Raw genomic sequence first — 25,720 nt, forward strand, 5'->3', positions numbered from 1 at the left:
GCCTAGTCCATGTAGGTAGGTAAATATTGAAAGCATCCCTGATTAGAAGTGGTGTCATCATTAACAGAAAGGGGGTTATACATGCATAACATGAGTGTGTAGCACGCACAGAGACAGGCATGACAGCACTCAGAGAGAGCGAGAGAGAGGGACTGACAGAGAGTGAGAGGGAGAGAGAGAGAGCGAGGAGAGAGAGAGACAGTGAAAAAGAGAGAGAGGAGAGAGAAAGAGAGAGGAGAGAGACAGACAGACAGAGAAAGAGCAAGAGAGGGAGAGAGAGAGAGAGAGGGCGAGAAGAGAGAGACAGGGACTGACAGAGAGAGAGAGAGAGAGCGAGAGAGAGAGAGGGAGAGAAGAGAGAGAGCGAGAGGGACTGACAGAGAGAGAGGGAGAGAGAGAGAGGGCGAGAAGAGAGAGAGAGGGACTGACAGAGAGAGAGAGAGAGAGAGAGAGAGAGCGAGAGAGAGAGAGTGAGAGGGAGAGAAGAGAGAGAGTGAGAGGGACTGACAGAGAGAGAGAGAGAGAGGGAGAGAGAGAGAGAGAGAGAGGGCGAGAAGAGAGAGAGGGAGAGTGACTGACAGAGAGAGAGAGAGAGAGAGAGAGAGAGAGGGTTCATATTAGAAGACTCCATCTCCCTGGAGTGGTCTCATACGCGCTGAGAATACTGTAAACACAGAACATCTGTATAGTTCATGCATACACACATTCACAGGACATACGCAGATACACATCTGCACCCACACACACGCCAATATTCTGTGCACATACACACATACCTGGGTTCACACACAGATGAGTCATCATCAGAGGCATGTGTCCAACTCGTGGCTTCTCCTTCCCACGTCAGTAGAGTAGAATAGAGACATAGCAGAACTATGCATGGTGTGAATTAAGACCGGTTGATTAGATCATTATCATCACTGATTTAGAATAGAGTCATTTGAGCTTTTGATGTGAAATGATTTAGACATTTCTGTGATGGCCTAGGCTGTTACTGTAGCAGTTCGAAGCAGAGTACTCCTTCTTATGTCACAGCTCCCTCTGGTGGTGTAAAAAATAAATGACAGTGCACTTTACTTGAATAAATATGGTAGCATAGCATGTGGACTATGTGGACCTATATGTCTCTCTTTGTCCTGTTGCAGGATCCTGGATTTCCGCCGTGTCCCTCCTGTAGCCGGTAGACTATTGAATATGACTAAAGAGATCAAAGACGTCACCAGAGACAAGAAGCTGTGGAGAACCTTCTTCATATCACCAGGTACTGAACCAGACACGCTCCACTCCTCTGTTCTCTGTGTCAGTGTCCTATAGGACAGTAGTCTGAGGTTCAAACACAGCTGTCTTGAGCAATGTAACTGAATGAGTAAAACAAGGGAAGCTTATACAGCTTTATTCACGGCAGGGGAATTTAGAGAAGCAAGGTAGCTTTGTTCACGTCAGGGGAATTTAGCGAAACAAGGTAGCTTTGTTCACGTCAGGGAAATTTAGCGAAACAAGGTAGCTTTGTTGACGTCAGGGGAATTTATCGAAACATGGTAGCTTTATTCACGTCAGGGGAATTTAGTGAAACAAGATAGCTTTATTCACATCATGGGAATTTGGCTAAACAAGCTAGCTTTCTTTATTCACATCAGGGGGGTTGAGGCCAGGGCTCTGTGCAGGCCAGTCAAGTTCTTCCACACCGATCTCGACAAACCATTTCTGTATGGACCTAGCTTTGTGCACGGGGGCATTGTCATGCTGAAACAGGAAATGGCCTTCCCCAAACTGTTGCCACAAAGTTGGAAGCCCAGAATCGTCTAGAATGTTATTTTATGCTGTAGTGTTAAGATTTCCCTTCACTGGAACTAAGGGGCCTAGCCCGAACCATGAAAAACCAGACCATTATTCCTCCACCAAACCTTACAGTTGACGCTATGCATTGGGGCAGGTAGCGTTCTCCTGGCATCCGCCAAACCCAGATTTGTCCGTCGGACTGCCAGATGGTGAAGCATGATTAATCACTCCAGAGAACACGTTTCCACTGCTCCAGAGTCCAATGGCGGCGAGCTTTACACCACTCCAGCCGATGCTTGGCGTTGCGCATGGTGATCTTAGGCTTGTGTGCGGCTGCTCGACCATGGAAATCAATTTCATGAAGCTCCTGACGAACAGTTATTGTGCTGACATTGCTTCCAGAGGCAGTTTGGAACTCGATAGTGAGTGTTGCAACCGAGGACAGACGATTTTTATGCGTTACGCGCTTCAGCACTTGGCGGTCACGTTCTGTGAGCTTGTGTGGCCTACCACTTTGCAGCTGAGCTGTTGTTGCTCCTAGACGTTTTCACTTCACAATAACAGCACTTATAGTTGACCAGGGCAGCTCTAGCAGGGCATACATTTGACTAACTGACTTATTGGAAAGGTGGCATCTTATGATGGTGCCATGTTGAAAGTCTCTGAGCTCTTCAGTAAGGCCATTCTACTGACAATGTTTGTCTATGGAGATTGCATGGCTGTGAGCTTGATTTTATACACCTGTCAGCAACGGGTGTGGCTGAAATTACCGAATCCACTCAAATTAATGGGTGTAGTGTAGCTTTGTTCATGTCAGGGGAATTTAGCGAACAAGGTTGCTGTATTCACGTGAGGGGAACAAAGCAGGGGTGAAATTTATGTGCAACTCCTTACGATATGATATGTGGCTCTTTTCACGCAAGGGGCGCTGAGCAGGAGTTAACAACTTCGGTGAAACGCCACATGATAATTGCATTTCCATTTTCGCTTTAGTGTGTTGCACTTGCATTCAGTACCCACTGGGCACAGACGTCAATTCAACGTCTATTCCATGTTGGTTCAATGTAATTTCATTGAAATTACGTGGAACCAACATTGTGCAACCAACTTTCTGTTTCCAGTGGGTAGCGTCTATGAATTACATAATTATGCATAGTATTGGCGTCAAACGAAAGAACCAAGGACACAGTTGGTTCCTGATGTAGTGAGGTATTTACAGAATAACTGGTGCTGTGAGATTAGGATATCAGGATTCAAGGATGCTGTGAGATTAGGGTATCAGGATTCAAGGATGCTGTGAGATTAGAATATCAGGATTCAAGGATGCTGTGAGATTAGGACATCAGGATTCAAGGATGCTGTGAGATTAGGATATCAGGATTCAAGGATGCTGTGAGATTAGGGTATCAGGATTCAAGAATGCTGTGAGATTAGGGTATCAGGATTCAAGGATGCTGTGAGATTAGGGTATCAGGATTCAAGGATGCTGTGAGATCAGGATTCAATGATGCTGTGAGATTAGGATATCAGGATTCAAGGATGCTGTGAGATTAGGATATCAGGATTCAAGGATGCTGTGAGATTAGGACATCAGGATTCAAGGATGCTGTGAGATTAGGATATCAGGATTCAAGGATGCTGTGGGATTAAGGTTTCAGGATTCAAGGATGCTGTGAGATTAGGGTATCAGGATTCAAGGATGCTGTGAGATTAGGGTATCAGGATTCAAGGATGCTGTGAGATTAGGATATCAGGATTCAATGATGCTGTGAGATTAGGATATCAGGATTCAAGGATGCTGTGAGATTAGGATATCAGGATTCAAGGATGCTGTGAGATTAGGACATCAGGATTCAAGGATGCTGTGAGATTAGGATATCAGGATTCAAGGATGCTGTGGGATTAAGGTTTCAGGATTCAAGGATGCTGTGAGATTAGGGTATCAGGATTCAAGGATGCTGTGAGATTAGGATATCAGGATTCAAGGATGCTGTGAGATTAGGATATCAGGACCTATTTAGGCAAAGTAATTGTAACAGTAGAGCAAATGAGGCAATATTTGGTCAAATGAAATGAAATGATTGGCTGCAGTGTTTCCGTTATAATGAGGACATGATGCTTGGAATGCTAAGGCATAAATGTATGAAAGTGTGTATTATTATTTTAAATGTATGTAGTTCTGTCCTTGAGCTGTTCTTGTCTATTAACGTTCTGTATTATGTTTTGTGTGGACCCCAGGAAGAGTAGCTGCTGCTTTAGCAGTAGCTAATGGGGATCCTAATAAAATACAAAACATTATAAAAATACAAAATACAGTATGATCATATCAACTGTGTTTAAGTTTAAGTACTGTAGATGGTGCTATTGGTCACCAAATTGTCAAATCAATATCACCAACTAAGCCATTCATATCAACTCTGTCATTTCTCAGCCAACAACATCTGTTTCTACGGGGAGTGTTCGTACTACTGCTCTACGGAGCATGCTCTGTGCGGTAAGCCAGACCAGATCGAGGGTTCCCTGGCTGCCTTCCTCCCAGACCTTACCCTGGCCAAACGCAAGACCTGGAGAAACCCCTGGAGACGATCCTACAACAAACGCAAGAAAGCAGAGTAAGACACCAATACAAGGAGGACATATTATAACAAAAAATAGAGTGGTGCATTTATATACAGGCTTATACATCCATGTAGAGTTTGAAGAGTTGAAGATGTTGAACAGTTTGATTTTAAGGTTGTTCACTCGATAGGTGTATTTACATACTGAATATAGGTTATTAAGGTGCTGATGAGTACTCTGCTGTGTGTGTGTGTGTGTGTGTGTGTGTGTGTGTGTGTGTGTGTGTGTGTGTGTGTGTGTGTAGGTGGGAGGTGGACCCTGACTACTGTGAAGAGGTAAAACAGACCCCGCCCTACAACAACGGCACCCGTCTACTGGACATCATGGACATGACCATCTTTGACTTCCTCATGGGTGAGACGACACCTCCTAATACATACAGACATCAGTCGAGGCTATTTGAAATGTAGCTATGTAGCCTCTGTTTTCGTCACGCTAGCTGATACGTATGTGTGTTTGTAGCAGTGGAGGCTCCTCGGGGGAGGAAGGGGAGGACCATCCTCCTTAGTGAATTTCAGAAAAATAAAAAGGGTAAAACATTTAAAAAAGTTATCCTTTTTAGATAAAACTATACTAAATATATTCACGTCACCAAATAATTGATTAAAACATACTATTTTGCAATGGAGGTCTACAGTAGCCTCAACAGTACTCTGTAGGGTATCACCATGGTGTAGCCGGAGGACAGCTAGCTTCCGTCCTCCTCTGGGTACATTGACTTCAATAAAAAACCTAGGAGGCTCATGGTTCTCACCCCCTTCCATAGACTTACACAGTAATTATGACAGCCTCCAGAGGACGTCCTCCAACCTATCAGAGCTCTTGCAGCATGAACTGACATGTTGTCCACCCAATCAAAGGATCAGAGAATCAATCTAGTACTGAAAGCATAAGCTACAGCTAGCTAGCACTGCAGTGCATAAAATGTGGTGAGTAGTTGACTCAAAGAGAGAGAAAGACAATAGTTGAACAGTTTTGAACAAATTAATTTCTTCCAAAATGAAGGAGAAACAAGAGAGAGCGTTATAGAGATTTCATCATCATCATTTTTTTTTTTTACTTTCAGTTTCACTTACTTAGCTAGCAAATGCAGCTAGCTAGTGTAGTCTACTCAAACACCCTTCTCAAACAGAGGGATGCTATGTTAGCTAGCTGGCTATGACTATCCAACACAACACTGGAACTCTTCCAAGTCAAGGTAAGCTTTTGGTTTTACTCATTTATTGCCACAGGGGGCCGCCAGTGTAAGTGCTAAACTGCTTACTGACTGTACACTGTAATGGTACTGCATGATTGTAGCGGGTTTACTAACGTGTTATTATAGCTATGTTGACTATGACGTTACTTTAGCTAATATGGTGACAACGATGTAAGCTGTCTGTAGCGGTTATGATATGGTTTGGCTTGGAAAGCTGATGTGTTGTGCATTGAAGTCCATAAGCGAAGGGTCAAGGTCAGAGGAGGATAGCGCATAGATGCGAGAAGGAATACAACATGGCTGCTATGAAAGTGAACTGTGTTTACGTTTGATCAGGGGTGTATTCATTCTGCCGATTCTGTTGAAAAACGTTTCTTAAACAGAATCAAGCAAAACTAAACAGAGATAAACATACCTGAATCTACCCACATGTACATATTACCTCAATTACCTTGACTAGCCGGTGCCCCCGCACATTGACTCTGCACGGTACCCCCCTGTATATAGCCTCCCTACTGTTATTTTATTTTACTGCTGCTCTTTAGTTATTTGCTTTTATTTTTTTACTTAACACTTTTATTTATTTTTACCAAAAAAAATGCATTGTTGGTTAAGGGCTTGTAAGTAAGCATTTCACTGTAATGTCTACACCTGTTGTATTCGGCGCATGTGGCAAATAAATTTGGATTTGATTTGATTTGATTTGAAACTCTCGTTTGCAACTGTTGGACTAATGATTACACCCTAGATTAGCTAGATGCAGGCAAGAGTGGTATTGAATGTGTCACTGTCTATCACCTAAACATTTTCTCTCGACCTGTGCACCTACGTTGTAAACTTTCATTCATAGGTTAGGTTGTAGTAACCTCATGATGGGTATAGGGAAAATGTTGGTATCATGTAGTAGCCTAAACCCATCACTGTTACATTGAACTGGGTGAATGGAATATGAATGACAGTCATCCAATATGCTGTAATAGAAATAAGGCCATGCTCATGAAAAAACAATGGTCCTCCCTCATCTTAAACGGCACTGACCGCCACTGACACACACACACACACACACACACACACACACACACACACACACACACACACACACACACACACACACACACACACACACACACTGTAGGGGAGAGTGGGGTAAGGTGAACCATTTTTTTACATTCAGCATCACTCCATCAAGGGAGATATATATACTACAGTTTTTTACAATCACTTTGGCACTAATTTCAGAACCTTGACGTCATTTTTCAAAACTCTAGACACAAAACTCAAAACGGTCATCACTTGTAACACAGGCTGTCCAATGTTCAAAACATTGCATTGTGCATTCATATCTTTAAATAAATCTTGCACTTGCACAATCATTGGTTAAAAAAACAAATGTATTGTGAAAACCAATGAAACGTTAATTTAGATCACCCACACACAAGCAACCGATAGTTCCACTGTGTCATTGTTCGTACGATCATTAAATATTGTAGTACAAAATAGGTGATACATGTTTCATTATGGTACTACATGTAAATACATCCCTGTAAAAGTACTGCAGTAGTAGAGAGAATACTATAGACACAGTGGAATCATTGAACAAAATCTGAAATATATTGATGAAAAACAATACAGTACTGTAAAACATCAAATGCAGTGTTCCTCAACTTGCTTGCTTGTACTGTAAAAAGCAAAACATAGGAGTGATTACTGTACTTCTACATTTTCATCAACTCTGTCTTGTGGATTTGGCCACAGGTTCTCATCTACATCACAATGGATGTTTTCATTAGCCAAACATCTTGGAAAAAAACTTCGGCCATGGCGAATCCAGGCCTGACACTGGTCTGCCGTGATGTCATTGCATGCATCATCCATGGCCTGGAGAAGAGTGACTTGTTCATGAGGGCGCCTATCATAAACCTTCCATCTCCATGTGGAGAAAAATTCCTCAATCGGGTTAAGGAAAGGAGAGTATGGGGGTAAATACAGGGTGGTAAATTGTGCATGGGCCTGAAACTATGCTTTCACCATATGAGCATGGTGGAACCTGACATTATCCCATACAATGACATAGGTCACGCCATCAGCTCTACAGACCTGATCGAGCTCATCAAGGAAGTTTACAAGGGGACCATAGAAACGGTGTCTGATAAAGAATGATGATGAAATATTACATCCATAGATAATGTAGTCTAATTGGTTCATGCTCCACGCTAATTGGTGGCAATGAATCTCGTTATCTTGAAACTTTCATGATCTAAACATGGAATATTGTTTGTCTGTTTCCATACAACTATGCATTAAGAGCAATGCAACAGTTACTTATCATTTTGAGCAGTTGTATCAATTGATAGTTGGATAATTGTAATGAAATGAATAGACACTCATCTGAAATGTAATGTGTGAATTGCCTTTTGAAATAGTAGTACTTTGATGTTAAGTTGTGTCATATTGAACAGGTGATTATTGTTAAATAAACAAATGATTTTAGTTTTATGTGTATTGTATCCAAGCAATTGAAAAAAGTGTTAGAGTTTTGAAAAATGTGCATTTTGATCATTGGTTGAGTTTTGTGTCTAGAGTTTTGAAAAATGACGTCAAGGTTCTGAAATTAGTGCCAAAGTGATTGTAAAAAACTGTAAACAAAAATATAAACGCAACATGCAACAATTTAAATGATTTTACTGAGTTACAATTGAGAATTGAGAATCTGTGGTATGACTTAAAGATTGCTGTACACCAGCGGAGCCCATCAAACTTGAAGGAGCTGGAGCAGTTTTGCCTTGAAGAATGGGCAAAAATCCCAGTGGCTAGATGTGCCAAGCTTATACAGACATACCCCAAGAGACTTGCAGCTGTAATTGCTGCAAAAGGTGGCTCTACAAAGTATTGACTTTGGGGGGGTGAATAGTTATGCACGCTCAAGTGTTCTGTTTTTTTGTCTTATTTCTTGTTTGTTTCACAAGAAAAAATATTTTGCATCTTCAAAGTGGTAGGCATGTAGTGTAAATCAAATGATACAACCCCCCCCCAAAATCCATTTGAATTCCAGGTTGTAAGGCAACAAAATAGGAAAAATGCCAAGGGGGGTGAATACTTTTGCAAGCCACTGTATATGTACAGTTGAAGTCGGAAGTGTACATACGCCTTAGCCAAATACATTTAAACAAGGTCCCCTGTAGCTCATTTAAATGATTTTACTGAGTTACAGTTCATATAAGGAAATCAGTCAATTGAAATACATTCATTAGGCCCTAATCTATGGATTTCACATGACTGGGCAGGGGCGCAGCAATGGGTGGGCCTGGGAGGGCATAGGCCCACCCACAGCCAATCAGAATGAGCTTTTCTTCACAAAGGGCTTTATTACAGACAGAAATAATCCTCAGTTGAATCAGCTGTCCGGGTGGCGGTGATCCCGCAGGTGAAGAAGCCGGATGTGGAGGTCCTGGGCTGGTGTGGTTATACGTGGTCTGCGGAAATGATTAAAAGACAAAAAAAAGTGGTGATTGTGTTGAATTGTGTCTGGGAAATAAAGATAAGACATGGTTTTAAAAAGGTAGTGGTAATATTTCATTCAGTACAGAAATGTGTTGGAGGCTTAACTTACGCTGTCCCGCGGCTCAACTTACTATAAAACGACGTTGGAGGTGGCTTATGGTAGAGAAATGAATATTCAATTCTCTGGCAACAGATCTAGTGGACATTCCTGGAATCAGCATTCCAATTGCACGCTCCCTCATAACATGAGACATCTGTGGAATTGTGTTGTGTGACAAAACTTCCCATTTTAGAGAGGCCTTTTATTGTCCTCAGCACAAGGTGCACCTGTGTAATGATCATGCTGTTTAATCAGTTTCTTGATATGCCACAATTCATGTAAAGTGTAATGTTTACATGAATTCTGATTATTCCCAGGGATATACAACATCCTGAAATACAATGCCTTGCAAAAGTATTCAGCCCCCTTTGCGAATGTCCTATTTTGTTACATTACAACCTGTAATTTAAATTGATTTTTATGTGGATGTCATGTAATGGACATAAACAAAATAGTCCAAATTGGTGAAGTGAAATGAAAGAAATAACTTGTTTAAAAAAAAATAGATAACGGAAAAGTGTTGTGTGCATATGGATTCACCCCCTTTGCTATGAAGCCCTTAAACAAGATCTGGTGCAACCAATTACCTTCAGAAGTCACATAATTAGTTAAATAAAGTCCACCTGTGTGCAATCTAAGTGTCACATGATCTGTCACATGATCTCAGTATATATACACCTGTTCTGAAAGGCCTCAGAGTATGCAACACCACTAAGCAAGGGCCATCACCAAGCAAGCGGCACCATGAAGACCAAGGAGCTCTCCAAACAGGTAAGGGACAAAGTTGTGGAGAAGTACAGATCAGGGTTGGGTTATAAAAAAATATCAGAAACTTTGAACATCCCACGGAGCACCATTACATCCATTATAAAAAAATTGAAAGAATATGGCACCACAACAAACAAAGAGAGGGCCGCCCACCAAAACTCACGGCCCAGGCAAGGAGGGCATTAATCAGAGAGGCAACAAAGAGACCAAAGATAACCCTGAAGGAGCTGCAAAGCTCCACAGCGGAGATTGGAGTATCTGTCCATAGGACCACTTTAAGCCATACACTCCACAGAGCTGGGCTTTACGGAAGAGTGGCCAGAAAAAAGCCATTGCTTAAAGAGGAAAATAAGCAAACACGTTTGGTGTTCGCCAAAAGGCATGTGGGAGACTCCCCAAACATATGGAAGAAGGTACTCTGGTCAGATGAGACTCAAATTGAGCTTTTTGGCCATCAAGGAAAACGCTATGTCTGGCGCAAACCCAACACCTCTCATCACCCCGAGAACACCATCCCCACAATGAAGCATGGTGGTGGCAGCATCATGCTGTGGGGATGTTTTTCCATCGGCAGGGACTGGGAAACTGGTCAGAATTGAAGGAATGATGGATGGCGCTAAATACAGGGAAATTCCTGAGGGAAACCTGTTTCAGTCTTCCAGAGATTTGAGACTGGAACGGAGGTTCACCTTCCAGCAGGACAGTGACCCTAAGCATACTGCTAAAGCAACACTCGAGTGGTTTAGGGGGAAACATTTAAATGTCTTGGAATGGCCTAGTCAAAGCTCAGACCTCAATCCAATTGAGAATCTGTTGTATAACTTAAAGATTGCTGTACACCAGCGGAGCCCATCCAACTTGAAGGAGCTGGAGCAGTTTTGCCTTGAAGAATGGGCAAAGATCCCAGTGGCTAGATGTGCCAAGCTTATACAGACATACCCCAAAAGACTTGCAGCTGTAATTGCTGCAAAAGGTGGCTCTACAAAGTATTGACTTTGGGGGGGTGAATAGTTATGCACGCTCAAGTGTTCTGTTTTTTTGTCTTATTTCTTGTTTGTTTCACAAGAAAAAATATTTTGCATCTTCAAAGTGGTAGGCATGTTGTGTAAATCAAATGATACAAACCCCCAAAAAATCCATTTGAATTCCAGGTTGTAAGGCAACAAAATAGGAAAAATGCCAAGGGGGGTGAATACTTTTGCAAGCCACTGTATATGTACAGTTGAAGTCGGAAGTGTACATATGCCTTAGCCAAATACAGTTAAACAAGGTCCCCTGTAGCTCAGTTGGTAGAGCATGGCGCCTGCAACGCCAGGGTTGTGGGTTCGTTTCCCACGGGGGGCCAGTATGAAAAATGTATGCACTCACTAACTGTATTGTCTGCTAAAATGTAAACTCAGTTTTTCACAATTTCTGACATTTAATCCTAGTAAAAATTCCCTGTATAGGTCAGTTAGGATCACCACTTTATTTTAAGAATGTGAAATGTCAGAATAATAGTAGAGAGAATGATTTATTTCAGCTTTTATTTCTTTCATCACATTCCCAGTGGGTCAGATTTTTACGGACACTCAATTAGTATTTGGTAGCATTGCCTTTAAATTGTTAACTTGGGTCAAACGTTTCGGGTAGCCTTCCACAAGCTTCCCACAATAAGTTGGGTGAATTTTGGCCCATTCCTCCTGACAGAGCTTGAGGTCAGGGCTTTGTGATGGCCACTCCAATACCTTGACTTTGTTGTCCTTAAGCCATTTTGCCACAACTTTGGAAGTATGCTTGGGGTCATTGTCCATTTGGAAGACCCATTTGCAACCAAGCTTTAACTTCCTGACTGATGTCTTGAGATGTTGCTTCAATATAGCCACATAATTTTCCTTCCTCATGATGCTATCTATTTTGTGAAGTGCACCAGTCCCTCCTGCAGCAAAGCACCCCCGCAGCATGATGCTGCCACCCACGTGCTTCACGGTTGGGATGGTGTTCTTCGGCTTGCAAGCAGCTCCCTTTTCCCTCCAAACATAACGATGGTCATTATGGCCAAACAGTTCTATTTTTGTTTCATCAGGCCAGAGGACATTTCTCCAAAAAGTACGATCTTTGTCCCCATGTGCAGTTGCAAACCGTAGTCTGGCTTTTTTATGGTGGTTTTGGAGCAGTGGCTTCTTCCTTGCTGAGCGGCCTTTCAGGTTATGTCGAAATAGGACTTGTTTTACTGTGGATATAGATAATTTTGTACCTGTTTCCTCCAGCATCTTCACAAGGTCCTTTGCTGCTGTTCTGGGATTGATTTGCACTTTTCGCACCAAAGTACGTTCATCTCTAGGAGACAGAACGCGTCTCCTTCCTGAGCGGTATGACGGCTGCGTGGTCCCATGGTGTTTATACTTGCGTACTATTGTTTGTACAGATGAACGTGGTACCTTCAGGCATTTGGAAATTGCTCCCAAGGATGAACCAGATTTGTGGAGGTCTATAATTGTTTTTCTGAGGTCTTGGCTGATTTCTTTAGATTTTCCCATGATGTCAAGCAAAGAGGCACTGAGTTTGAAGGTAGGCCTTGAAATACATCCACAGGTACACCTCCAATTGACTCAAATGATGTAAATTAGCCTATCAGAAGCTTCTAAAGCCATGACATCATTTTCTGGAATTTTCTAAGCTGTTTAAAGCACAGTCAACTTCTGACCCACTGGAATTGTGATACAGTGAATTATAAGTGAAATAATCTGTCTGTAAACAATTGTTGGACAAATTACTTGTGTCATGCACAAAGTAGATGTCCTAACCGACTTGCCAAAACTATCGGTTGTTTACAAGAAATGTGTGGAGTGGTTGAAAAACAAGTTTTAATGACTCCAACCTAAGTGTATGTAAACTTCCGACTTCAACTGTAGATATCTTTGTTAGAAAGAATACTATACTGAACAGAAATATAAACGCAACATGTGAAGTGTTGGTCCCGTGTTTCATGAGCTGAAATAAAAGATCCCAGAAATGTTCCATACGCAACAAAAGCATATTTCTGTCAAATTTTGTGCACAAATTTGTTTACATCCCTATTAGTGAGCATTTCTATTTTGCCAATATTATCCATCCACCTGACAGGGTAAGTAAAGCCTCCAACACATTTTTGTACTGAATTAAATATTACCACTACCTTTTTAAAACCATGTCTTATCTTTATTTCCTAGACAAAATTCAACACAATCACCATCACTTTTTTGTCTTTTAATCATAATAAGCATATTGTAACACAGGCTTAACACCTAACACTTTGTACTTTTTAAAACACCTTTAACATAAGCCAGGCCCTGTTGTTACCTCATATCCCAGCGATAAGGTCTTGCATTACACCTGAGAAGAAAACACTTCAATATGCTCAACTTGTCATCAGTCAATCATTTAAAAATTTTATAAAGCCCTTTTTACATCAGCAGTTGTCACAAAGTGGAACTCTTATAATCTCCACCCGGCACAGCCAGAAAAGGACTGGCCACCCCTCAGAGCCTGGTTCCTCTCTAGGTTTCTTCCTAGGTTCCTGCCTTTCTATGGAGTTTTTCCTCGCCACCGTGCTTCTACATCTGCATTGCTTGCTCTTTGGGGTTTTAGGCTCAGTTTCTGTTTAAGCACTTTGTGACATCTGCTGATGTAAAAAGGGCTTTATAAAATACATTTGATTGATTGATTGATTGAAGTGCTTATACAAAAACTGCTCTTTAAATATTTTTGATATGTTCGTCAAAAGTGAAATCAGGGTCAAGAGAAACGCAGAGGTCCTTCACAGTTTTATTTGATACGACTGTACAACCATTGACATTCATTGTCAGATCCGACAGCAGATCTCTTTGTTTCTTGGGACCTAGAACTAGCATCTCTGTTTTGTCCAAGTTTAAAAGTAAAACATTTGCTTTCCACTTCCTTATGTCTGAAACACAGGCTTCCAGGGTAGGCAATTTTGGGGCTTCACCATGTTTCAACGAAATGTACTGCTGTGTGTCATCTTCATAACTGTGAAAGTTGACAGTATGTTTCCGAATGACATCACCAAGAGGTAGCATATTTAGTGAAAACAATAGTGGTCCTAGAACGGAACCTTGAGGAACACCGAAACTTAACATTGATTTGTCAGAGGACAAACCATCCACAGAGACAAACTGATATCTTTCCAACAGAAAACATCTAAACAAGGCAAGAACTTGTCCGCATAGACCAATTAGGGTTTCCAATCACAAAGCACTATATTAGCCCACACACAGCTACAAAGATGCACTTTCATGCTAGGTTTGGGACCTCATATTGAAGCTTATAGAGACCCCAACTGATATATAGAACAACCTTACAATTATCTACTTTGGTTTAGATACAAGCATCATGAAACCTCTAACACAATAAATTCATTTGACTTGGTGAAAATCTGTTTTTTTGGACCTAACTTGCTTACCACTTTTTCTATGTGGCTTCTTGGTTCACAGACTCCATGAAATGATGACCTCTTCATAAATATGTGGTCAAATTATTAATTTTGTGTATGGTTTCCTAGAAACAAGGGTGGCTCAACTTACCCCTTTGGCTGAACTTACCACACTCTCCCCTACAACTTCAACATGGCTCCCTTTCTAAAATGACATCTCTCCTTAGGCAACATGGATCGTCATCACTACGAGACGTTTGAGAAGTTTGGCAACGAGAGCTTCATCATCCATCTCGACAATGGGAGAGGGTTTGGAAAGCATTCCCATGATGAGGTGTCTATTCTGGTGCCTTTAAGCCAATGTTGCAGGTTAGCGACTTTTTTAATATTTTCCATCAACTGACATGTTTGATGTATCAAACATGTCAGTTGATGCAGACATCAAGAGCATTTACTTGGACAAAAGGGCTTACCAATTAAACGTGTCCAAAAGGACTAATTAGAGGCAGAAAGAAGTTGGAGCTCTGACCGAAATGTCAGACACCTGAATTCATCCTGAACAATGAGAAATAAGAAATGAATCTCTGCCTTTTTTGTTGAGTGCTCCAAATCCTTTCTACCTCGAATTAGTCCTTTTGGAAGTTTTTCTTGGTAAGCCCTTTTGTTGGATTTTTGTCATAGTTGTCGAGCACCCCTCCTACTTTTCTTTGTTTGTTGTAGAGCAGAGGCTCTTAGCATTTACTTGAATTAGGACTGGTGAACTGCAATGCACTTAACCTGAGTTTTCACTTATGAGAAGTTTATGACTATATGAAGTCGTAATCTAACAACATTAATAAACTTCCTCCATTCCCTCCTGTCCCTCCAGAGTGAAGAAGTCGACCCACCTGCGTCTGCAGCTGCTGGCTAAGGAGGAGTACCAGCTGAGTGGTCTGATGTCCGAGTCTCTGCTGAGGGACAAACTGACCCCCATCCTCATCCAGCCCCACCTGAAGGCTATGGACAGACGACTACGCTACACACTCAACATCCTGGCAGACTGCATCGAGAAGGAGGGCTATAGTAATGTTGTGGAGGATGACCTGGCGGGGGAGAGGGAGGGGGGGCACACATCACCCAGGGGAAGGTAGCTGGGAGGCCTGGACCGTTCTGGAATAGACTGGATTGGACCGGATTGAACTGGCCGGAACTAGAGTGGATCGGACTGAACTGGATTGAACCAATGTGAACCGCCATCACCATAGGCCCCTTAAATAATTTAGTGTACACTACCCAACCAACCTATCGATCGATGGATTGCCCACCAAAGCGCTACAGACCATGAAAGTCTTGTGAGAGACGCTTGTCTTGTTCAGAAGACGTTTTTGAATTCAGTGAATTCCAAGGCTGGTATTATTCCTTCTGTCATCACCTGAATCATGTGTGTTTCTACGCGTTGTTGGGACCTGTTACGGGCCTGTAAACAACGTGCATATTGGAGGAGATCAACTCTGTGTCTTAATGAACAAAAAAAATGTATTAATTCTGTTGCTCTTTTATGTTGTTGTCGATGTGTTGTTTACGTTGTTGTCGATGTGTTTTTTTTATATATATATTTGATTGGAGTGCCGGTTTACTGCAAATGGTGTCTTCATCTGCTTTTCATCTTTCAAATCCTGTTCCAATAGTATTTATTAGTTACCACAGCCACAAAGTGGTCACAGAGTTCAGAGTAACACTAGTGTGTCTACAAATTACAAAATGTCCTTTGTCAATAAATGTAACCTTTTTGTTCGGAATATCATAGTGCACTCAGTGTTAGTGGAAAGGCATCTGAATCCCTTGTGGATTCTGTTTGAACTGTGTCAAAACCAAACCAGTCCAACTTAGGCTCTTTTGGCTTTTCAAGAACTACACCAGTCCAGAGCTGTAATTCACAGACCCATTAATCATTGGTGGGACTAAATCAAATGAAAATGTATGTTCAAAATCTATGTTTATATTACAACATTTACTCAGATTCAAAGTGATTCCCACTACAGCATATCCTCCTTTGTACTTTTATTTTTCTTCTGCTCGTAGATCATTTTATTGATTTGAAGTTAAGATCAAAAAGTAGTCCTCTATTATGGTACTATGAAGCTAAATGTGACACCAAAGTTTTGTATGATTATTGTTCCTTTAGGGTGTGATGTATTTCTGATGTCCAGATGGCAATGTGGTCCACAGATATTCAGGATGTACATTTCTTAACTTCCCAACCTCAGATCTGCTTTGCTGGAGAAAACAATTAAGTTATTGCTACTGAAAGTCAATATATACAAGAGATCAGTGGAGGCTGGTGGGAAGAGCTATAGGAGGATGGGCTCATTGTAATGGCTGGAATGGAATGAATTTAACGGTATCAAACACATTAAATGTATGGAACCCACATTATTGACTCCGTTCCATCTATCCACTGGGCTCTCGAGTGGCGCAGTGGTCTAAGGCACTGCATCTCAGTGCTTGAGGCGTCACTACAGACCCACTGGTTCAATTCCAGGCTGTATCACAACCGGCCGTGATTGGGAGTCCCATAGGGCGGCGCACAATTGGCCCAGCGTCGTCCGGGTTTGGCCAGTGTAGGCCGTCATTGTAAATAAGAATTTGTTCTTAACTGACTTGCCTAGTTAAAAAAAGAAACATTAAATTCTGTTTTCAGTCATTACAATGAGCCCGTCCTCCTATAACTCCTCCCACCACCCTCCACTGCAGTAGATACAGTAGAGGAAAAAAGTATTTAGTCAGCCACCAATTGTGCAAGTTCTCCCACTTAAAAATATGAGAGAGGCCTGTAATTTTCATCATAGGTACACGTCAACTATGACAGACAAAATGAGAAACTTTTGTTATTGACCAAATACTTATTTTCCACCATAATTTGCAAATAAATTCATAAAAAATCCTACAATGTGATTTTCTGGATTTTTTTCTTCTCATTTTGTCTGTCATAGTTGACGTGTACCTATGATGAAAATTACAGGCCTCTCTCATCTTTTTAAGTGGGAGAACTTGCACAATTGGTGGCTGACTAAATACTTTTTTCCCCACTGTAAACCTAGTGCCTGTGCAATGATAGAAATACTTGAATGTTTGGGATCATGACTGAGAGAGTAATTACAGGAAAATATTAATTCCTGATCAGAAGCTATGTACACACAATACCCCATAATGACAAAGCAAAAACAGGTTTTTAGAAATATCACATTTACATAAGTATTCAGACCCTTTACTCAGTACTTTGTTGAAGCACCTTTGGCAGCGATTACAGCCTCGAGTCTTCTTGGGTATGACGCTACAAGCTTGGCACACCTGTATTTGGGGAGTTTCTCCCATTCTTCTCTGTAGATCCTCTAAAGCTCTGTCAGGTTGGATGGGGAGCGTCGCTGCATAGCTATTTTCAGATGTTCGATTGGGTTCAAGTCCGGGCTCTGGCTGGGCCACTCAAGGACATTCAGAGACTTGTCCCGAAGCTACTCCTGCGTTGTTTTGGCTGTGCTTAGGGTCATTGTCCTGTTGGAAGGTGAACCTTCACCCCAGTCTGAGGTCCTGAGCACTCAAGGATCTCTCTGTACTTTACTCCGTTCATCTTTCCCTCAATCCTGACTAGTCTCCCAGTCCCTGCTGCTGAAAAACATCCCCACAGCATGATGCTGCCACCACCATGCTTCACCATAGGGATGGTGCCAGGTCTCCTCCAGAGTTCAATCTTGGTTTCATCAGGCCAGAGAATCTTGTTTCTCATGGTCTGAGTCCTTTAGGTGTCTTTTGGCAAACACCAAGCGGGCTGTCATGTGCCTTTTACTGAGGAGTGGCTTCCGTCTGGCCACTCTACCATAAAGGCCTGATTGGTGGAGTGCTGCAGAGATGGTTGTCCTTCTGGAAGGTTCTCCCATCTCCACAGAGGAACTCTGGAGCTCTGTCAGAGTGACCATTGGGTTCTTGGTCACCTACCTGACCAAGGCCCTTCTCCCCCGATTGCTCAGTTTGGCCGGGCGGCCAGCTCCTAGGAGGAGTCTTGGTGGTTCCAAACTTCTTCCATTTAATAATGATGGAGGCCAAAGTGTTCTTGGGTACCTTCAATACTGCAGAAATGTTTTTGGTAGCCTTCCCCAGATCTGTGCCTCGACACAATCCTGTCTCGGAGCTCTACGGACAATTCCTTCGACCTCATGGCTTGGTTTTTGCTCTGACATGCACTGTCAACTGTGGGACCTTTCCAAATCATGTCCACATGTGGACTCCAATCAAGTTGTAGAAACATCTCAAGGATGATCATTGGAAACAGGAAGCACCTGAGCTCAATTTTGAGTCTCATAGCAAAGGGTCTGAATACTTATGTAAATAAGGTATTTCTGTCTTTTATTTTCCATAAATTTGCAGAATTTCTAAAAACCTGTTTTCGCTTAGTCTTTATAGGGTATTGTGTGCAGATTGCTGAGGATTTTTTTGTATTTAATCCGTTTTAGAATAAGGCTGTAATGTAACAAAATGTGGAAAAAGTCAAGGGGTCTGAATACTTTCCGAATGCACAGTACTGTAGGTGGGGAGGTCTGTGCATATACTCCATCCATCCCATCCTGTTTCTATCTGTGTTTCCATAGGTCTGTCTGGTTGATATAGTATGTATGGACGGAGGACATTAGAGGCTGTGGTTCAGTTCATTGTTTCTGTGGAGGTTTGTAAAGGTGCAATAAAACAAGGTGTGCATTTAAACGTGTCATTAAACATTATCAGTTATTTCTCGAAGATAGAAAAATAGATAAAATAATGATTGAGACGGGGCAAAAAAACTCTGACTTGATTCTGATCCTTGTAGGCAGCACAGACACAGTCGAGTCACAGAAACTAATATCTAATATCTCAATTATATGTGTCCATACGTTCAGAGTACAGTGCCTGATCTGTAGCTTAATAGATGCAATCAAGTGAATTGAATACATTTATGTACAGTGATGAAGTCTACTACAGTACTAATGCAAATGGCCCTTAGCGCCCCAACATAAACATGGTTACAGTTAACAGTCTTTTTGTTTTGATAACTTTTCCCTAGCCCTTCACAGCCCCCGGAAAAGCCTCCGCTAGGGTTTATAAATGCATCCATAGGACTGAATGGAGGAAGCCCAGTCTGAGTCTCTATTCCCTATATTGTGCACTACTTTTGACCAGAACCCTATGGGCCCTAGTCAAAAGTAGTGCACTGTGAAGGTAATAGAGTGCTATTTGGGATGCAGTCTGAGACAAACATCTAATGGAGAGGGACCACAGGCCCAACTAGGGTAATCAGCCTGGCCGCAGACAGAAAGCAGAGGAAACATCGTCATGGGAATAAACCAGGGATCCGACCGACGGGATGCCTTATCTGATCCTGAGCCCACCCTCTTTTCTCTGCACTGCTCCGATGGAGGGACCATAGAATAGAATGGACATAATTCTGGAATCTGGTTGTAGTTCTAATTCTATGATAGAGTGACTCTCCTTGTTTGACCTTGTGGGTAGTCCACCAAGCCCTGGATTTGCTCCAGAAGACGGTGGTCAGTTGATTTCACTGCATAAAGAAAGGTAACTACTGTACTGGCATGTTTAGAATAGATCATGTGTTATTGCAATTAGAATAACTGGCTAGTCACTTTATTTGCTAAATAATGTTGAGGGAGACGAACCAAAGGTAACAAAGGTCGCTTACATACAGAGAGGATACAGCATAGCTCTAAATGTGAAGAGAATATACTGTAGTTGATCAAGAGGTGGACACCTGATTATAGAGTTTATATAATCCACATTTGCTGGTATAGGCCTACCTGTGCATTTTCCAAATGAATAAAACGTTCAAGTAAGTAATGGCTTTAAAAATGTGCCCAATTACATGATCTGAGAATATGACTATTTTTATTTGATTTTATTTGGACATGGACATCTGAAATGTTCAATCTTGTTTGCCACTTTAAAATTGACCTGGGTGTTGACACTTTGTTGCCCCATTAGTATAGAATGAGTAAACACAGAATTGCATTTTAAAACGGTTCTGGTCGCATCGATATAATCACACAAAGTGCCACTACAACAATTAATCTACTGGATCCCAGCAGACCACACATGGAGGCCTCGCGCCCGCGGGCTGTTTTCTCCGGTCTGTGACGGCTGCTGGGAGAGACCTACATGCCCCGTTAGGAGCCCGTCAGAACACACATCCCCTGTTTTAGTCACGGAAACACCATTATACAGCATTATAGATTACATCTACAAAACTCTCCTCGTTGACTAAAACGTCTGTGTCGCAAGGAACCCCCCCCCAACCCCCGAAAAAAAGTCGGACTAATCTGGACACAACATACCCCAACACAACACACTCTTTAAAGAGTTAGGCTAAAGACAAAAAATAGAAAGAGATAGATGGAGATATGAGGTTGTTTGTTAGTATTGGATTAGTTGTTTAAGTCATGTTAGGTAGATTAGACTATAAAAAGAAACCAAACAAAACATAAAGTAGGCTATAGACCACCCAGATTCAAAGCGAGACAGAGATTAGTCTAGCTACCAGTTGATCACGCCCCGGGTTCAGACGTTCAAGCGGACAGGCTGCATGTGTTGGGCTGGCCAAGTCATTTGGTCCATGGCATGTCTTATCGGCGCTAGCCTAGCCTAGCTGGGGACCAACAGTCAGTCAGGAGGAGAGTGGGGGGTTCCTTGGGACCCAGTCATCAACGAGGGAGAAGGTAGACTTCATTCACAGTAGCCACCACTATGAGTAGAGTATGGTAGAGTAGAAAACCGTTGACATTCACTGTAAAGGAAACAAGTGTCTGGTATTGTTGGTTTACATTTAGAGGGTGGTACATGTATTTGTTTATTAGATGAAGCAGTCCGATATTAGCCAGGGTGGAAGTGTAGACATGTTTGATAACTCACAGTATCCATATAACTGCTTCAACTATGATGGAGATGGATACCCCACCTGCAGCACGGATGAAGACAAGAAGATGTGTCGACCTGCTTACAGGTAGAGTGCTTATGATTAATATAGGATAAATAACTTATAATGGAATTATGAAGGGTATTGTTATTAGCATTATTCATGATCTAAGCTATTATAAATGATGTATTTAAGATATTACATTATGTTTAGTTCGTTTGAATATGTGTAAAAAATAACAAAATAAATTATAATTATTTTTGTATTTTATAGACCATAATATACATCACAAAGGAATGCAATGCAACCCATTTAAAATCTAAAAACCTTTTACTTACTATCAGTTACCTTATTTTCTTAATTTCAAATAACCAAATATTGTTTTATTATTTTATTGATTTCATTGTGGTATCTCAACAATCTCCTAATTAAATCAGTATCATTATTAAGAATATTAAACTAGTTTCCCTGAATATAATTCGAATCAGTCTTATCAAGATATTATTGGGCAGGGTTAGGTTACTTTCTAAATGTAATCCGTTACAGTTACCTGTCCCAAATTGTAATCAGTAACGTCACTTTTGGTTTACCAAAACTCAGTAATGTAATCGGCTTACTTTCAGGTACTTTTGGATTACTTTCCCCTTAATAGGCATGTAATCAGTTACTCTCCAACCCTGTTCTTGTGAATATCAATGTGAAAACCAACAAATAAATCGTTTTACTTTTTTAAACGTTCTGTCTGCCCTCTCTCCTCAGTTACATAGCGTTGATAGCCATGGCCATCCAGCAGAGTCCAGAGCACCGGGTCACCCTGTCAGGGATCTATGAGTTCATCATGAAGCGCTTTCCCTACTACAGGTCAGGAGCTTCACATGTCTATTCAACAGCCATTTTCTGAAGACCTTTCACTAATTCAGTTTGACAGAGTAGTGTTTCCTTTATCCACTACAGGTCCAACCAGAGGGCATGGCAAAACTCCATAAGACACAACCTCTCTCTCAACAGCTGCTTCGTTAAGGTAAGGGACCTTTTATCACATGTTGTGTGATGATATTTTATCATTTGATTAAGAATCATTATCAAACAGAGTACAAATGTTATCACAATCTTCTATACAAGTTTCACTTGATATCAGTCAGAAGAAAATATATAAGACTATAATATTTTATCCTGATTGATGAAATATTGTATGAAACTTTGAAAATATATTACAATAATAAGGTAACAAATAAGACAGGCATACACGTTTACATACAGATGTACAAATCGACTGTATGAATTGTAAGCAAATACTTTTTTGCACACAATATAATCAAACATGGTAACAGGCACAACACTGTTTCATTACAGTACCGTATATAGCGCTCACATTTGAGTGTAATCTCAAATATTATGGGGTTATTTCTCTTTTGTTATTGGTGAGTTTTTTATTTTCCGTCCAGGTCCCCCGCACGGAGGGAAATGAGAAAGGAAAAGGCAACTACTGGACCTTCGCCACCGGCTGTGAGTCCATGCTCGACCTCTTCGAGAACGGCAACTTTCGGCGTCGCCGGCGCCGACGCAACATGAAGCTAGGTTTCAGAGAGCCTGGGGAGCCTTTCCTCCCAGTAAACAACAATAACAACATCAACAACCAACAAGGAGGCTCCACCAGGCGGTCCGATCGTAACCCTAACCCCGACCCAGACTCCTTCTGCTCCCACAGACCAGGTCACCACAACCCCCTCAACCCCCACAACACCCTCAACCCCCTCAACCCAAACCAGCAGGGGAAACCAGAACCAGAGATTAAATTCAGTATTGACTACATCCTCTCCACCCCAGACCCCCCTCTGCCGGGCTTCAGACCCCCACATAGTGGTACAACAGGGCCCCACATACATGTTCTGGAGCCCCAACACCTCAACCTGCACTTCTGGACCCTGTGAGTGGCACAATCTTGACTAGAAAGAGAGAGACTACATCTGAAAGATTGGATGGTTTTTCCTCCATATCTGAATTAGTAAAGGAAGAGATCCAAAGACTGTCCTTTTGGGGATAATTTATTGACTTGTCCTGTAATTAAATAACATAGAGAGGTCCAGTATTGTGCAGTGTATCCTAGCTGATTATAATAAATGTACATTAGTCTACACTCAAAATAAACTTGTACACTGTTCATGGTCTTGGCATAAATGTTTACATGAAGCTTTATTCATAAAGTAGGATGTTCTGTTAAGAAGGTCTATGAAAATAATGATTCACCTATATATTATCTATAATCTATATATTATCTATAATCTATATAATATCTATAATCTATATAATATTTTGCCTATTTTAAGGATAGGATAATACAGAGTATGCTGACTGTATGAGAGTGTGACCTGTGATATCATCATAACCTATCAAGATTCAAAGGTAATAATCTCTACAATGTTTTGGGTTGGTGAAAGTGTCAAAGCAATGAACAAGATGAAGGGCACATGTCACAGCTGGTACTCAGCGCTTCAACCCTTGTTGCTGTGATTGAAGGAAATTATCATGAGGTTAAATTAATCCAGGCCAAGCCCTCTCCAAACCTAATCTTTCCCAATGACCTTTTAAATTCTCCTGACACTGACACACTCCATATTTAATCCAGCCACTCGATTAGAATACATTATATTCATATATTGTATATAGGAGTTTAAAACATGGGGTCTACTCTGCTAACATTTATTTCCCTGTTATGAGGAGGGATATCAATCATCGCCGGGTTTCTCTTGCTTGTTTGAAGGGACAATTTTCAATTTAACCTTTATATTATGCCGTGACTACATCATTCAGGACAGGAGGGGTTTCAACAGAACACAACAACACACTTAACATGAGTGGCATTTAATATAGCATTACACTTGCAAGGTGAGACCGAGATGTGACCCTAGTGAAATACAAGAGGGCTGCCATAACAACACTGCCGAAACCCCCGCCCGCCCAGCCTGACGCAATTATAATTAAACACACCAGCGTATGCCTCCTTGCAAATCCTGTGATCGATCAGTGATATTAACATTCATACCTGCTTGGCCCTCCAGCCAACGTCTAGCACCACCGCTGTTATGGATCAGTAGGTTTCCATTAACGAAGCTGTTGATGTAAGGTGGCGCTGTGGATGTAGGCCTATTTGGGTAAATTAACGTAGCATAAAGTGCTGCAAGGCTGGTCTGGGTCTGCATGGGTCTGTATTGAGACACCAAAAGAGAAAGAGCACAGGCAGGGGAAAAGTCAGTGCACATATTATGTTGTCAATGAACGATCCTATTATTGCTGCAGCTGCTGGCTTAATGTCCTAGAATGGCCTCTATTAAATTACGTACAGTGGGGAAAAAAAGTATTTAGTCAGCCACCAATTGTGCAAGTTCTCCCACTTAAAAAGATGAGAGAGGCCTGTAATTTTCATCATAGGTACACGTCAACTATGACAGACAAAATGAGAAAAAAAATTCCAGAAAATCACATTGTAGGATTTTTTAAGAATTTATTTGCAAATTATGGTGGAAAATAAGTATTTGGTCACCTACAAACAAGCAAGATTTCTGGCTCTCACAGACCTGTAACTTCTTCTTTAAGAGGCTCCTCTGTCCTCCACTCGTTACCTGTATTAATGGCACCTGTTTGAACTTGTTATCAGTATAAAAGACACCTGTCCACAACCTCAAACAGTCACACTCCAAACTCCACTATGGCCAAGACCAAAGAGCTGTCAAAGGACACCAGAAACAAAATTGTAGACCTGCACCAGGCTGGGAAGACTGAATCTGCAATAGGTAAGCAGCTTGGTTTGAAGAAATCAACTGTGGGAGCAATTATTAGGAAATGGAAGACATACAAGACCACTGATAATCTCCCTCGATCTGGGACTCCACGCAAGATCTCACCCCATGGAGTCAAAATGATCACAAGAACGGTGAACAAAAATCCCAGAACCACACGGGGGGACCTAGTGAATGACCTGCAGAGAGCTGGGACCAAAGTAACAAAGCCTACCATCAGTAACACACTACGCCGCCAGGGACTCAAATCCTGCAGTGCCAGACGTGTCCCCCTGCTTAAGCCAGTACATGTCCAGGCCCGTCTGAAGTTTGCTAGAGTGCATTTGGATGATCCAGAAGAGGATTGGGAGAATGTCATATGGTCAGATGAAACCAAAATAGAACTTTTTGGTAAAAACTCAACTCGTCGTGTTTGGAGGACAAAGAATGCTGAGTTGCATCCAAAGAACACCATACCTACTGTGAAGCATGGGGGTGGAAACATCATTTTTCTGCAAAGGGACCAGGACGACTGATCCGTGTAAAGGAAAGAATGAATGGGGCCATGTATCGTGAGATTTTGAGTGAAAACCTCCTTCCATCAGCAAGGGCATTGAAGATGAAAAGTGGCTGGGTC

General features: G+C 41.6%; 2 protein-coding genes across 2 annotated transcripts; both read left to right on the forward strand.

The window, feature by feature from the left end:
- The first annotated feature begins 1,112 nt into the window (after window positions 1–1,112).
- Window positions 1,113–19,114, forward strand: LOC311132482 (extracellular serine/threonine protein kinase FAM20C-like). Its single transcript, XM_084165767.1, has 5 exons — window positions 1,113–1,261; window positions 4,211–4,391; window positions 4,643–4,752; window positions 14,604–14,745; window positions 15,245–19,114. Exons 1-5 carry the CDS (start codon window positions 1,195–1,197, stop codon window positions 15,504–15,506), a joined length of 762 nt encoding a protein of 253 aa, XP_084021893.1. The 5' UTR covers window positions 1,113–1,194; the 3' UTR covers window positions 15,507–19,114.
- Window positions 19,115–21,248: 2,134 nt separating this feature from the next.
- LOC311126123 (forkhead box protein L3-like) lies at window positions 21,249–23,238 on the forward strand (the record flags this gene model as incomplete). The annotated part of the gene is made up of 4 exons (XM_084158481.1): window positions 21,249–21,394; window positions 22,067–22,168; window positions 22,262–22,328; window positions 22,753–23,238. The coding sequence occupies 4 exons, from the start codon at window positions 21,249–21,251 to the stop codon at window positions 23,236–23,238; spliced, it is 801 nt and encodes a 266-aa protein (XP_084014607.1).
- Window positions 23,239–25,720: the final 2,482 nt, after the last annotated feature.

The sequence above is a fragment of the Coregonus lavaretus genome, assembly GCF_964263955.1.
Source record: "Coregonus lavaretus genome assembly, chromosome: 1".
In the NCBI taxonomy this organism is placed as follows: Eukaryota; Metazoa; Chordata; class Actinopteri; order Salmoniformes; family Salmonidae; genus Coregonus; species Coregonus lavaretus.